The sequence below is a fragment of the Lissotriton helveticus genome, chromosome 1_1, assembly GCF_964261635.1.
Source record: "Lissotriton helveticus chromosome 1_1, aLisHel1.1, whole genome shotgun sequence".
Taxonomy (NCBI): Eukaryota; Metazoa; Chordata; class Amphibia; order Caudata; family Salamandridae; genus Lissotriton; species Lissotriton helveticus.
Genome location: NC_136057.1, coordinates 169,553,357 through 169,568,916, shown reverse-complemented (window position 1 = coordinate 169,568,916; position 15,560 = coordinate 169,553,357). Strand labels below are relative to the sequence as shown.

The window sequence follows — 15,560 nt, the reverse complement described above, 5'->3', positions numbered from 1 at the left end:
GTATCGGTGTCTACATTGCAGCCTGTGTCCAGGGTGCAGTTTCAGATGGAGCCCGGAAGATTATTCCTTCTCCTAGTAGGAGCAACCAGAGAACAGGGTTTCAGAACTCCAATCTGGTTGACCCCCGGAACACTTGAGTAAGGCCCCCAGATGTTCTCAGGTCTAAAGATCGGTGGTGACCCAGTAGGATCCTCACGCTTGCTTCAGAAGCCCACAAAAACAGAATAAGAAAGCCATGCCTCACCCTGATTGGGAAAAAAACTTTAATGTGAACGAATAAAGAACTAAGATTGGCTAAGTATTTGCACCTTAGCCAATGATGTTGGACCAATTCTGGACCACTACAAACAGCAATTTCTCTATTGTCTGATCATCTAGCAAAAAGGGACCATAAGGGCTTGGCAGGTGCATTGCTAAGAGCAGAACGTCTGCTGAAATCAGACTTTGTTCAGGCTGCAGCCACACCTGGACTGCTGGAAGACAGTGCATGTTGTGCCTCATAGCTATCATGAGGCTTCGAAAAATATGCATCTAAAACTCACATAGTTCCCTCCCCCATTTTTTGACTGTGAATAATTTGCAAAGAGCAAATGTTAAAAAATAATCTTTACGTGAGTCATTACCCTGTACCACAATACCAGCACATTTTTAATTGTGACTTTCTAGCTTCTAAAATGGTTTTGCATTGATATCAACTTTCATTGCCTTCTCATAACTTCTTCAACTCAGTTGAAGTTAAATAAGTTACTGAGGGGCATTATATGCAACAATCTGTAGAAATTGAAATAACTGCACAGCCCAGACAAGTGAATAAAAAAAACCATATTTTTCAATTTATTAACATCTGGAATCAAGCAACAGTGCTGCAGTGTTTATTTTTTACTTTTTTTATTAACAAATAGAAAACAGACTGTGTACAACAGAGTGAACTCCTACAGCACTAATGCATCCCACAAGGTAAAAATGAATTTGTTCTCCAGCGATACAAGCCCTGCGTGGAATCCTCTTTGCTTGCTGCAGATTTTCAGTATGCGGAATACATTTGATAATACAGTTAGTTAAACCTTCCACCACCTTGATTTAAGTAGTACTGCACTAAGAGATGGCCAAGCCTCCCTCCTCCTGTAGTGCAGGCCTGATATAGTAAGTTTTATTAATATATATTATCAGTAAAGTTACAGTAGTCTTTTTGCCACATTGGTTTTTTGTTGTTGTATGAGAAGTCCGGATGGAGCTGAGGCCCATGAACAGTAATCGAGAATGCGAAAGTGGAAACGAGACAGCCCTTGCCTTGCCCCTCAACCCGCCATCCCCAACTCCACCACAGAAAGTACCACAGTTGCCACAGCGGGAGGTCTGTGGCAGTTCTTGAGATTGTGCTGTCTTTGCTGCCTCCCCGTTGGGTCCAGAGTCAATGAGAAGTTTGGAAGCAACGTGGGAAGCGGATAAAGTATTCCTGCGGGGTTTAAAGATTGTTCGAAGGGAATAGAGGGCAGTGGCGAAAGCTTGGTGTGTTTTCGCCTCTCTGCTGGCACCTCTCTCTCTTGCTTGTTCCCACCGAACGTAAAAGACAGATGCAGCTGTTAATACCCATGAAATACGGGATGGGTAAAAGGGTAGGGACTAGCATCTTCCACAAATGCAATCCTACTGCCAAATAACCAGATTACCAGTTCCTGTGCAAGTGGCTCAATTCATGTGCTTGAGCGGCTTTCTCTATTTAGATGATGAAATCCACTCCTCTCTGTCCCTACCCCAACCATCCCAAATACAGAAATGTTTCCTAAAATAAAGTTTTAAAAGTTTAAGAGCAGTTGGCCACCAGTTGAAATTTTGGCATGGTATTTGTGTCCCTGAAACCAACAGGGCAAAAACTGATCATACAGTACAAATAATCAAATGGCTAAAATAGAAACTAACAATTAAAAAAAATAAATGATACATATAAAAGTTAACATTTGCCACTAGCATTTTTGTAGCTGCAAGACGTGTCTTGCGGGTCAAACATGATTTGTCTTATTTTTTTTAAAAAAAACATGATTTTGTCAACATTGTAGTGTATAAAACCCTTGGAAATCAACCCAATGGCTTCATGAGAGTAGAGGTGACAGAGAGGATGGGCAAGAGGAAGCAGGTGGAGCGCGTCCCAGCAAATGAAAAGTCTGAGGCTCTCCCGCTCCCGCGCCCCGAAATGTTTCCATGGCGATGGGTCCTGAACACTGTGCTTACTCATCACCGGGCCGAGGGACGTCTGTACAGAGGAGCTGATGAGGGTTCAGCTGAGGGCTCGGGACGAGGCTCTCAGTCCCGGCGGCGGCGACACATTCCCAGGTCTGACGAGATGAAAGCTGTAGTTACGTTGCATAGTGGTCAAAGCTGCCCAGGTACTCCAGCGCTGCCCGGTAGCACAGCTGGTACTGGTCCTGCAATATTAAAAAGAAACACAAGGATAAGCCGGATTGAGACAAGGGCGTTCAGGCGTGACTGTCGACCTGTGGAGTGGGTCAGGTGAGGCTTCGTCCAGCCATAGGAAACACTTATGCCAGACCCTGACCAGCAATAGAGGGTCTTGATGTGAAACCATGGCCAGTAGTGGGGAGGTCTGGGGTTAGACTATCTAGCAGAAACACTTGAGTGAGGTGGGGACAAGTTATGTCAGATGTTAGGTTCAGCCAGACCGCGTGCTAGATGAGGCAGCGCCCAGCAATATGGCGCCATATGCATCTTAGGTTAGATAGGACTCCAGAGCCCGTATTGCAAACAGGACGCACTGCCCCTTCAAATTCGTGCGCCCTGCACAAACATGGCCAATGTGCCTTATTACTGATAATACGCTGCCCCCAGGAAGACACAAACTTGCGGATGCCCTGGGGGAAGTGAATTGGTAAATGACGGAGCGGCTGCTTAAATCAGCCCTTCTATCATTCACCACACAGGTGGCACCCGCCTGCACTTCAAATGGGGAACAAGGATGATCTGCCTGCAGGGGGATGTCTGGGGAAGTCCATTGGATCCCTGTTTACCCACTCCAGAGGGCTCAACTTAGGGGGTGCACTGACTGTACTCCACCTTTTTGTGATGCACAGTCAGTGAGCCTCCTGACGGCATTTTTGCCTCTCCACCTGCAGCCACAGCACAGTGCAGGCACAGGGACAAGGTGTTTCCCTCTTTAGCTTGGGGCCACAACCAGAAACATTATGGAATTATCTCTTAAGATAGTGCTGGTTCTATATATGTGCCAGAGCTATCTGTATTACAGAATGGGCTGCACAAGAAACTGGGTACCCTACTATAATATTACAGTAGCACCAGGGCTGCTAAACAGGCGCACATGCCTGCTGCATCCTGAGGCATGGTATGTAATACGGCCTCAGGGATGTGTGTGTAATATTGGAGAGCATGAAGAGTGGGCAAACATGCACAGGGTAAAAGGCCAAAATAGAAGAGCTCAAGAATCACAGAGAGTCTTCATCCTGGGGTCCTGGAACGTGTGAAGACTTTGGAGGAGGTATGTGAAGAAAGGATTCTGGAACAGTTTCATGGACCAAGGGGTTATTGAACACAGGCAATGACAGGAGCGGGGTCATGAAGGAAGCTATCTTGGAATGAATGCACAAAAACAAAAGGTCAGTGTGGGGGACAAGCTACAATGAAAGGAGATGCTCAGTCTCAGGCAGAGGAAAGATTCCAGAGAGGGGAGACTAATACATTATGATAGAATGAATCACAGTACGTACAAATAATCACAAATAGGGGAGAATACAGAATGAGAAAGGAAACTTAGAAAATAGAATCCAGAGTGGAGAGGTGAAAGAGGAGTGTTGAGACAGAGAAGATAATCCAGATCAGACAGGTGAAAGAGGAGTGTTGAGACAGAGAAGAGAATCCAGATCAGACAGGTGAAAGAGGAGTGTTGAGACAGAGAAGAGAATCCAGAGCAGACAGGTGAAAGAGGAGTGTTGAGACAGATAAGAGAATCCAAAGAAGACAGGTGAAAGAGGAGTGTTGAGACAGAGAAGAGAATCCAGAGTAGACAGGTGAAAGAGGAGTGTTGAGATAGATAACAGAATCCAAAGAAGACAGGTGAAAGAGGAGTGTTGAGACAGATAACAGAATCCAAAGAAGACAGGTGAAAGAGGAGTGTTGAGACAGATAAGAGAATACAGAGCAGACAGGTGAAAGAGGAGTGTTGAGACAGAGAAGAGAATCCAAAGCAGACAGGTGAAAGAGGAGTGTTGAGACAGAGAAGAGAATCCAGAGGAGACAGGTGAAAGAGGAGTGTTGAGACAGAGAAGAGAATCCAGAGGAGACAGGTGAAAGAGGAGTGTTGAGACAGAGAAGAGAATCCAAAGCAGACAGGTGAAAGAGGAGTGTTGAGACAGAGAAGAGAATCCAGAGGAGACAGGTGAAAGAGGAGTGTTGAGAAACAACCAGCAGCATACAGGGAGAGAGCCCTGAGCAGACAGGAGACAGAACAGTGCAGAGACAGTACCCCAGCAGCAGGATTGCATCAAACCACCTACCTCGGTCTGCACCATTGCCGGCCGTTGTGTTCTCAAGGTTTTCACAGTCTGGAACATATCTACCACACCTTCGTACCTCATGCGCTCCAGCACAATACTAAGAGTAATAAATACTCCAGTGCGTCCAACTCCAGCACTGCAGGGAGACAGAGGGAAGTATTAGTGTGAGAAATACATGGGTCCTACAGGAAGGGGATGGCACAAGTTAACTCACAATTCCTCTTTCATACATTGGTGCTTTTGCAGATTCTTTTCTTAATGACTTTAGGCCTGGGCCAGGTGGCGGGGGGCACAGAAATGATGCACACAGGTTAGGTACCAAACAAACCCTGAGTCCAAGGCCTTGTTATAAACAGCACCATTGAACATTCAGTTCTCCACCATTGCTCCCATCCACAGTGTCAATGTCATATGTAAGGGAATGGGGCCAAGAACAAGTACTGGGCCAACAGCATTAACTAGAAATGTTATTGTCATCAGGTCATAGCATCAAATGGACCATGTCCTATCAGATTTAAAGGAAGATTTCTGTGGCAGAACCCAACAAGTTAAAGAGGCTGAGAACCAGAGAGAAGACAATGCTGCAGGACCAATCTACTAAACAGTCTATTCATCAGACAGTGCAGTAATACTCGGCAAAGTAGTAGAGGAAACCATGCTTCTGCCTTCAAGATCTCCTGGATGAATTCCCCAAGATAGTCCAGGACTAATTTCACGGGCTCGCTTGTTGACTAGCCCAAGAAATGATGTGACTGATGATGGGCTGTCTCTTACAAGCTACTACATTCTGCCAGCATGCTAGTATTGCAACATACATGCAGTCACAGGGAACTGACATTGTTTACCTATGCAAAGTTAACAATGAAACCACCTATGGATGATTGACAAAGCCTGGGAAGTTGGGGATACCCTGTAAATTGAAATTTCCACCATTCCTTGTGAAGTAAATCAAGGTGCACTTCTCCAAGTAGATTAATTCCAGAATGTGCCTTAACATTTACAACATTGGAAAGTCCAAGGGACCAGGCCAATCTTTAATTAATTTTAATCTCCTAAATCCCCTCTCTCGGGTGTCCCCTTTTAGTTAAAATCACAAATGTTACCCAATTTTCAAGTTAAACTGCTCCGCTAGCAATCAGCACTCTACAAGAGGCACCTCTCTGTCAATCACTGACAGATGTAGGACATTACAACGCATGCATTTACCACGCATGCTTTTACATCGCAGTTTTTACAACGCATACCATTACAACGCATAGCGCTTTGGGGTGCTGGATAGTGAATAGTTTAATTTACTATTCCAACTCCAGTCCCCGTGGATAGTAGGGAAGGTGTTGGATAGTAAATTAAATCTATTCCCTATCCTAGAGCGCCCCCCAGCGCAATGCGTTGAAATGGTTTGCGTTGTAAAAGTTGCGATGTAAAAGCACTGCGTGGTAAAAGTTGCGTTGTAAAGGATATTTCCCATCACTGACACCATACTACTGTATTTCACCTCTTTTTCACTGAAGGGGCACTTGCAGCCTTCGACAAGCCGTATTGTACACATGAAGATACCTTCAGAGTCTTTTTACACCTCACTCCTAGCTGTCTATTGAATCACAGTGGAAACTTTGAGCCAACTACTACTGTACAAGAAACTGAAAAACAGACACTCCCCTGGAGAAATCGTGATCCCCAAATCTCAACATCTCCACAACACACCCAGCCCCACTCATCCTGCCAGTGCGCTCCCACCCTCTCACCACAAGTGAACCGAACAGATTCCAAGGAGCCACCACTCAGAAGCCCGGGAGACCCACATCAAGGGGCTATTCAATGGATGAGCTCATCGGAGACTGCCCTCCTTAAATCTTACTCTGTGGACTCATGCCCACAACACGTCTTACATCACCAAGCCTCTCAAAAGACATATGAAGACAAGCTGAACACTCTGGCAAAAGGCAGCTGTGCACCGAGCTCAGTGCTCCCCATTGGGCTTCACCAGCACCACGCGGCACATCCATGCACACTGATGCACTCTCTTTCCAACACATGCCACCTGCCCTGATCACTTCCCCACCTGAGCCACACTCAAACACATTACATCCTAATCTCATCTTCCTTGTCCCAGTCTTTAGGAAATGAGGGAGTCTCCTTCATGAGACAGGCAAACCCTTTTTCACCATAAGTAGTGTTTTTTTTTTTAGGTTTACAATAAAACAGACACTCCCTTTCTCCCATAATACCTGTCCCGGAACCTGACAGTCTCTGTTTTTTGTGCATCACTCCTGTGGACGTAGGTTAGCCCTTATGAATTGTTAGGTGCATACCTTTTTCATATTGTGTTTAGGTCGAGCCTACTAGACCGCTCATGCGCTATAAGTTGCGAGGCATATTGTGACCTTCTGAGAACAGAGAGGGGCTTGGAGCCCGCCCACTGCTTACCATTGGTTGGCTTTCCTTGTCACTCATTTGCCTGCTTGGAATTCATGTCCCAGCTTGTCAGTCTTGTGTTTGCCCCCATGGAGCATTGCATCTTTACGATCTCTAATTAGATGGTATCACTGCTTGCTTTTCAAGGACTACTTTTTCTTTTTTGAGTGAAGCACTCCAAAAGAGTGTGCGTTTTTGTGCTATTTTCCATGTGTACATCTGTCCCCCTGCACTCCGGGTTGCCTGCTGTTCGTTAACTGCTTCCCCTGTTCCTTCCTTTTTAAGCTTGTCTGTGTGCTTCTCTCCATTGCTTCTTACCGCCAAGCCCTCTGTGTTGCTTTCCTCCAGCCTCTCTGTTGAGTTTGCTCCCACCCTCCCCTGTCGCTTTCACATATCCTCCAGGCCTCATTTCCCATGCATGCTTTTGCGTTCCCCTCCTGTGTTGCTTTGGCATTGCGGATGCTGTACAGTGTGGCTAAAAACCATTTGCAAAGCTAATAGGTTACGAAGGCGAGACCTGTTGGCTTGACCAGCGCTTGTTTTCTTCCTTTAAACAGATAGGCTCTAGTGTTCAGTTGGTTTGCCACACTGGTTGCCCCGCCCTGGTAGCTATAGTATCAGGCAGGGCTCTGCAACCCGGGGAAGCATGCCGGGCAGTGCTGAGCTGTGCCGGTGATACGCCTCCTGTCTGGACACGCTCTGATGGAAGACCACCATCCTGTGCAGGCCATGTCTCGACTTTAAAGGACATGGATTATATACGGATGGATGACGCGGAATTTAAAGTCCCAGCCCCAGCAGGTGAGTGTAGCCAACACTGTTCGCCTGCAAGGAGGGCAGGAAATGTACACTGGGAGGCAGCTGCTTCATCAGTCACTCAAAAGGCGATGGGAGGAAGGCCTGCAAACAGTCTATCCACCGGCAGTCACTCGGGTAACGTTCCAACCCAAGTGTTTTTTGCCCTTTATGCCTCCTAAAAGGCAGGAAGAACCAATTGCTACTACACTAAATTACCTTCAAGCACTGGTGGGCAGGCAGGGGCTGCTGCTCTCACTTATAAGACCCTACAAGGCTACCTAGAGCCAGAGGAGGAAGATGGAACTGAGCCTGAAGCACAAAAAGGGAAGGTGGTTAAAGCAGCTCCATTAATGCCGGCTGTCAATCATATCAGAGCGAGAGACTATTTCGCTGAAAGTGAACAATTAATTGACTCAGATGGTTTCTGTGAATCATCGGCAACCGACGCCTCTTCACAAGGCAACAAGGAACAGAATGGAAAAGAGATGGAAAGAAGTAGATCAAATAGGTTTCCCCAGATTTCTAAGTAAACAACCCCCACTAATAAATGTTGCATTGAATTTCCTCAAGTGGTGAAAGTACATTATTAGCAAGTATCTCCTCCTCTTGGACACCATGGACTCTGTTGACAACCATTGCAGGAGCCACTTAAGAGGGCTGGTGCAGCATAGAGTGTGGTCTTCTGCACATTGCTACATGCTGCCTGTGCACCACAGGTGATACTTTCATGCTCCTTTTGACAGATCCAAAAGGGAGAAGGCTGTACAGAGCAACTGGGGACAGGGGAGTTGACGACGCGCTCCCTGTCAGTCACCACTTTCAATGGTCAATGGTCTCTGTGCAGCTGAAACATCACCTGGAGCCAACAGCGTGGAGAAGGTGCATATCGGTAGCGCCTTGGAAGAGGGATTCTTGACAGAAAGCACTAATATCCCTTTATATTTCATGGAACCCATGTTTCTAGGTCTGCAATTGGACAAGCTGAGTAGGCAATCAGCAGAAGAAAAGAGTTATTGCAACTCTTAAAGCACCAACACCACAATGGAGGTATATCCTTTCTCCTCCGGGGCAACATTAAACATCCCAAGCTCAAAGGTGGCTCTTCAGTGGGCGACAAATGTTACCAACTAGAATCAAATTGCCTCCTCTAAGCAAATTTTTCTGGCAGACTCCCAAAACACCAACCCAAAAAGAGAGGCACTATTGTCAGGAGTAGAAACATGTATGTAGAACCTATGTAGAAAATGCAATAATGCCAGTGCCTCTGTCAGAAGAACAGTGCTTAGTTTGTAAAACAATAAGTGCCAGGACCCTCACCAGGAGGCTAACACAGCTCCCACTGCCCATTGCCCCCGTTGTTGCTGCCAACGACATCACCAACAAAACTACTAACCATCACACTCCAGCAAGTGCGACACTTCAGACTATTCCAGGACCCCAAAACTATAAGAATAGCTTGGACAGCAGACTTTAGTCCTTTTTATGTATTTTGATTTAATAAACAGCAGTTTTTGTGCTCATCTCTAAATTAGACAAACAGTGCTACCATGTGGCAGACTAGCATAAGTGCCAGTGTTCACAATTAAGTGCCGGTGGTGAGCAACAGAAACCACCGGCACAAATATTGCTCTGCTGAAGGTACTGGGATGTACTCTATCCTGTTACCAAGAAAGAAAGGGTCAGGAGAAATGAACTTAAAGCGAGTGGCGAGTGACTATCCTTTTTTTTTTACATCTTACCTGTAATTTGAAGTTACAAGTGATTAACTTTGATAGGCATGTTCGAATGGGAGGAACATCCTAGTACAAGGAGAGTGGCATCAAGGAGTGAGAGAAGCAGGGTTACACCAAAACCTGGTTGAACACACCCCCCCAGCTTGGAGGTAGGTTGAGTTTCCCACTGTGTGTTCTGGGGCTGGTCCTGAATGTGTGGCCAAATATTCATCAGCTGTTCTTACAACATCTCAGCCCACACCTGGCCATTCTCCTGTACCTTTTCAACCGTCCTTCCCTCTTGCATGTGTGTTTCCTCATCCAGAGCCCATTCTTCCATACCTGCCTTTCATGGTCTCAGCGTGGGGCCCACTGAGGATAACCATTTTATGGCCACTCACCCCTTCGCAAGCACCAACCCCACTAATGTCATCCAGATTACATTCTTCTATTTTTGGAGCATGCAGAAAGGTTCAGGAGGCCGTGTCTCTCAAGTGCCATATGGGTGGCTATACGGGACTTGTGCACCATCGCTTTCAAGTAGGAGTGCGAGAAATGCAGTATGTGTATAACCCTCTCCCTCGTGCCGCATTTAGGATATTTGTCTGGATATTCTCCCTTCAATCTCGCTGGGGAGAGGAATGCCCGGTGAAGGACATAGCAATATGCTAGCTTAAAGCGAGCATTCCTGGACACTCCCCGAACCAGTGCGCACACCTTCTCCGAGCCCTTGTCCATCATGGGCTCCGCTATGTCCTCCTACCAACACCGCCACACAGGGAGCTCGTCTGTCTTGTTTGTAATGTCAAAGAAATTCAAAATGGTATCCATACAAATGTTAATTCCAGTGGTGGTTCCAGAGGGTTCCCTTTCTCCTTGGATATTTAAGATGCAAATTCTCATATCCTGAAGAATCTTTCTTTTCAGAAGTATCTGTGTTTCGCTCTGGAGGAGGATCAGTACCAGTTCACAGTTCTGCTTACGGCCGATCAGATGCGACAAGGGATTCACCAAGGAACCTACTTCCATAGTCGCTTTTGTAAAACGTATTCATATTTTTCCATACCTGGTGACTAGAAAACTTGTGTTCATGCTCTATTAAAATCATAAGATCAGAACAGTTCTGGCACAAAACTTCACAGCTTCGGTTTCCCTTTGAACTGGAAGATATTCCAGCAGTCACCAACCCAGGATCGCCATTTGTTAGGAGCTCATTTTCAAACAGATATGGGGAAAGTGCTCGTCCCAGAGGAAAGGGGGCTTATTTTTCCATCATACCGGGCACCCCCTTGGAGCCAGGTGATAGGTAGAGAGCGAGCGGGTCAGGGTTTCACGCCCTGGGCTTGACGACATTAGAAACTTCAGCTTCAACATTTGCTGCACTTGGATCCAAACAGTCAGGATACGTCAAAATTGATTCTGATAACAGACAGGAGATGAGTTGTCGGAAGATCATCTGATGAAGGGAGGAGCTTGACCACCACCGTGGCCAATAGCAGCAGCTGACACTGGTCACTTCGGGAGGGAAGCACACATGGGCGATGCCAAGATTCAAAACCAGTAGTCACTGGGAGCAGCCCAGACATTGAACTGGAAAGAGCTAAAGGAGCGATTTCTGGTATTGAGGGAGTTTGCTCCATCAGTTCTTGGGAATTATGCTTTGGTCAGGATGGACAATCAAGCAGAGAAAGTGTTTGTAAGCTATCACAGGGGGGACACAATCTGTTTCTCTACATCAAATAGCTCATGATATGGGGCTGAAGGCCGAGAAACATCTAATCTCTCTATACTTGCCAGGGGAAGAAAATATTGCGGACCGAGTCGGAAATTTTCTTCATCCATAAAACCCAATCTCCACCCAAAAGTGATCAAAGCATTAACAAGGTCACTAGGCAAACTATGTTTGGACCTATCTGCATCAGAGTCCAATGCGCAACTACCGTTCTCTACGAGAACACATTGTGCATAAGTTTGAGCAGTGAATGCGCTGTCAGTCAGAAGGCTGACAGCTCTCCTGAATGCATTCCCTACATTTCCCCTCCTCCTGAAGGGATTAGGAAGATACAGAGGGAGAGCAACGAGTGCTCCTGGCAGTCCCATGTGGCCAAGGAGACCATGGTTTCCCTTATTATAGACAAAATCTCTTCTGTTAAAACTTCAGATTCCTACATTCACATGTGTGTCTCATAAGGCACTAATCCACTTATTGGTTGAATGGGAATTTAAAGTTTAACTTTGCAACAATGGGTTGCCTGTCATGGTAGAAGCATGCATTCAGGAAAGTTAAGGACCTGCTACTAGATTATTTTATGCTATACATTGGAAAAATGTTTCCATTTGGTGCCCCCCTTCCTATGACCCTAATAAAATGTTGGTTTATTTTAGGGTTGGTTTCTTTAAATATGTATTCATTTGTACATCAAAAGCCTAACGAGCAGCCATCAAAGCAGTCGGAGAACACTGAATATCATTCTCCTCTAGGAAACAACAGACACATTGTTTACTGAACAGTTATCACTAAAGTACCCAATGATGCATTCATCACGGGACCTACATTTAGTATTACAAAGTCTTTCAACTTTAGAGCCTTTAGAGACAGTACCACTTTCTGCGCTACGTCCTCGCCTTTCACACAGTCTTGTCTGGTTAGCGCTTAGATGGCCTTAGGTTTATGATCTTTAGAAATGCTACAATAGAAAAATAAAATGATTGGCAGTTTGCTTTTTTCACTTTTTTACTAGAAATCACATTCGACATTTAGGAGAAACAGGCGTTTGCCCATGCGCACTATCGTCCAAGGGAGGAGTCACCTATCTCGTGACTACAAAGATTTCTTCCAAGATGACAACAACATGCAATCATCCGAGCCCAACACCAGGCTGCGATCTAATGCTAAATGTGAGATCTGTAGCTCATATGCCTCGAACATAGGCGTTTGATTAACAGATGACATTAAACATCTAAATTTTGCCCGACTAAATGACCCTAAGGCAACATATGATTGTATTCCAAAATAACTCATCTTAGTAGTTGAGATCAAAAGATTATCCTTCCGACAATCTTTTTAAGAGCCTTTGTAACGAAGCCCACACACCTTCGAGGTTTGCCACAAATTACCTATCCTGAACAAAGCATTTTAGCTCACCTCTTTCCTTGTTAATTACTTTTTGGATGTATGGAAAGGGAAATATACCAATGACTGCAGCTATAGATGGGGAGTGAGTTCTTGTTACTGCATATGAAACACCGAATCACAGCATATCCTCCTGCACACAGGGGGCTCCACAATAGGAGCAGCAGCCTCCCGGGCACAACTTCAAGGGTTATTTTAACAGAGCTCTGCAAAGCTGCTGTATAGAGTTCACTTCATCCCTTTGTGAAACATTACAGATTAGATGTGCATACACAGAAAATAGGATACCCATTTAATTTTTTTAGGTCGAGTATTTATACTCTAACCTATTATATCTGAACCAGAGTCTCTTGAACCAAGCGGATTTCATTAAATGCATGTTGGACACTCGAGCATGAAGCTTGCCCAGGTGTGCGCTTGGCCTCGCACACCACCATCAAAGGCTTCTGCTCCCCACTTCCTTTCCTCCCTCCCACTCGCTGGCCACGTCGAGAGCTTTTGTAAAAGGGGCTTATAAAGCTTTTTTATTTTGGCCAGTGTACCAACTGGTAATAACAAGCATTGGAAATGCAATAGGTCTCGCAGCATTAGAGTTAGTGCTTTTAGAATGGTTTATGGTTTTTTTTTGTAAATCTTTAGCATTTTTGTTTCCTGTAGCCAATGCTAAAGAATTTCAAAAAAAAAAAGCCATAAACATTTCTAAAAGCTCTGAAATGCAGTCTGAAATGCTGGATATATATTCAGTACAGATACACTATATTGTTAATGAAGACATAGGATATAATATGTTGTACTGTATACACACAATTAGATGGGAACGTGCTGTGTGTGTCAGCGATTGAAAGAGACTGCACTCAGAGTTGCTGTGCGCATCAGCGAAAAGATTGCAGAGTAGACACGCAATACTTGTACTAAAGTGTTGTGCGATTGTACTGTAGGCACGCAATTTAAAATCCAGCTAAACGCGTCAGCAGAGTTGCTGTGCGCATCAGCGAGTGAACTGTAAACTAGACACGCAGTTTTAAAATCAAGATGTGCGTATCAGCGAAAAGATTGCAGGGTAGACGACCAAATACTTGTACAAAAGTGCTCTGCGTGTCAGCGAAAGAACGTAAAAGTCTGCACTGGGCACTGCTGTGCGAGTCTGCAAGAAAGCATGGAGCTGCTGTGCGCATCAGTGAGTAAACTGTAAAGTAGGCACGCAATTTAAAATCCAACTGTGCGCGTCAGCGCCGCGGAGTTGCTGTGTGCATCAGCGAGTGAACTGTAACTTATACACACAATTTTAAAATCAAGCTGTGCGTATCAGCGAAAGGATTGCAGGGTAGACATGCAAATACTTGCACAAATGTGCTGTGCGTGCCAGCGAATGAGCATTAAAGTGCACACAGCGTCGCTGTGCGCGTGAGCGATAGAGCATGGAGCTGCTGTGTACATAAAATGGACACAAAGCTGGTGTGCACGTTAGTATTGGCACAAAGCTGTTGTACACGCTGTTGTCCGTCTGTAAAGGCTGCTGGGTGTGTCAGCCAAGGAGAATGAAGCTGGTTTGCGCGTCAAGGTTTCTAGGTGCGCAATCAAAGAGCAACGTCGGGTCAATGCGTTGCACGTTGCGTTCCAATGACGAATTTCTGGAATGCCACAGTTATATGGAGAAGTCCTAAAGTTCACAGAGGAAAGCACAGTGCCAGCACGAGGACGGGCAGTCACGAGCAGGTAGTTAAAGAAATAACATGGAACCACCCGGACAGCGGTAAAGTTAACAAGTGAAAGCGGGATGTAAGTAGGGGGGAGGAGAAGTCTGGGCAGGCAGGATGACTCAGGGGAGGGGGCGGAGCGGGGCAGAGCGGCATGTGGGTGTGAAGAAGCCGGGCCTTTGAAGTGAAGCTAAGCTTCACTTCAAAGGTGTCGGAGGAATGCGGGCGGCTGTGCACGCGCTTTTAAGCTCAATGCACATGCGCATTGAGCTTAAAAGTCACGGGCACTGCAAGGAATCGCCACGATTCCTTGCAAGTTGGATAAAGAGTGGATAAGCCCCCATAGTCTCGCAAGCTCGATGCGCATGCGCATCGACAGGCGAGACCTAAAAAAACGATAGAATAAGAGAAAATACCTTCAATAAACTTTGATTTCAGCATCTAACAGGAATGTATTTTTTTCGATCCTGAAATTTCCCATCCCAGTGACAGCAGTGTGTATCCTCATTTCGTAAAGACGGACGAGGAAGGCGGGACGGGGAAGTAACTAAATATTTAAGGGTAGCCTTTATTAGTCCTGATCCAAGACCATCTCCTCACAGTCCAACATCCCACCTTTCTAGCCCTGGAATTGTTATCCAACGCGTGGTGTTATTGGCAGTGTCAGGATCTGGGGTGTGTATTACAGAACTGAGGGGTGTGTGTTTGTGAGTGTGAACACAACACAAGAACTACAGCTGGAGAAGAGGGTTTGCCCGTCAAAGGAGACGCCCTGATTTCCTATGGACTGACAAGAAAGCCTTCGGATCCAGAGTAGCCAAGATTACAGGTGTGTAATCACACCATCTCCCAGCACTACTGCACACGAATGCACATCCTCACACCGGCATCTTCCAACAATGATTGCACTCTGATGCACATTCAGCTAACCTGTACCTGAAGCCCACCACGCTACGTTCCACCCATAGCTAGCCACCATGCTACGTTCCACCCATACATAGCCACCACGCTACGTTCCACCCATACCTAGCCACCACGCGACGTTCCACCCATACCTAGCCACCACGCGATGTTCCACCCAAACCTAGAAGTGAAGAACGTGTTATTCCTGTTTGGCCGCGAACACTCCCATCCACCCGCCTACCTATGCATAATAAATACTCCATGTCTGAAGACAGTGTGAAAAGCATGTATTATAGCACTGTAGTACCAACTATGAAGGATTATAGGAAGGAGGTATGTTTCCACCATTCTCCTGTCCACCCTCAAAGTGTAAGGGGTC

General features: G+C 45.8%; 1 protein-coding gene across 4 annotated transcripts in view; it reads right to left on the bottom strand.

The window, feature by feature from the left end:
* Nucleotides 1-811: 811 nt before the first annotated feature.
* Nucleotides 812-15,560, bottom strand: part of PTPRF (protein tyrosine phosphatase receptor type F) — a 761,542-nt gene continuing 746,793 nt past the window's right edge. For 3 of the 4 annotated variants that reach the window (XM_078660336.1, XM_078660486.1, XM_078660415.1), the window contains 2 exons: nt 4,524-4,659; nt 812-2,423 (listed from right to left, as the gene is read on the bottom strand). In XM_078660336.1, coding sequence (XP_078516462.1) covers nt 2,355-2,423; nt 4,524-4,659 — 205 coding nt within the window. In that variant the 3' untranslated portion in view covers nt 812-2,354. The remainder of the gene's footprint in view (nt 2,424-4,523; nt 4,660-15,560) is intronic. The other variant, XM_078660567.1, reaches the window with a different exon arrangement.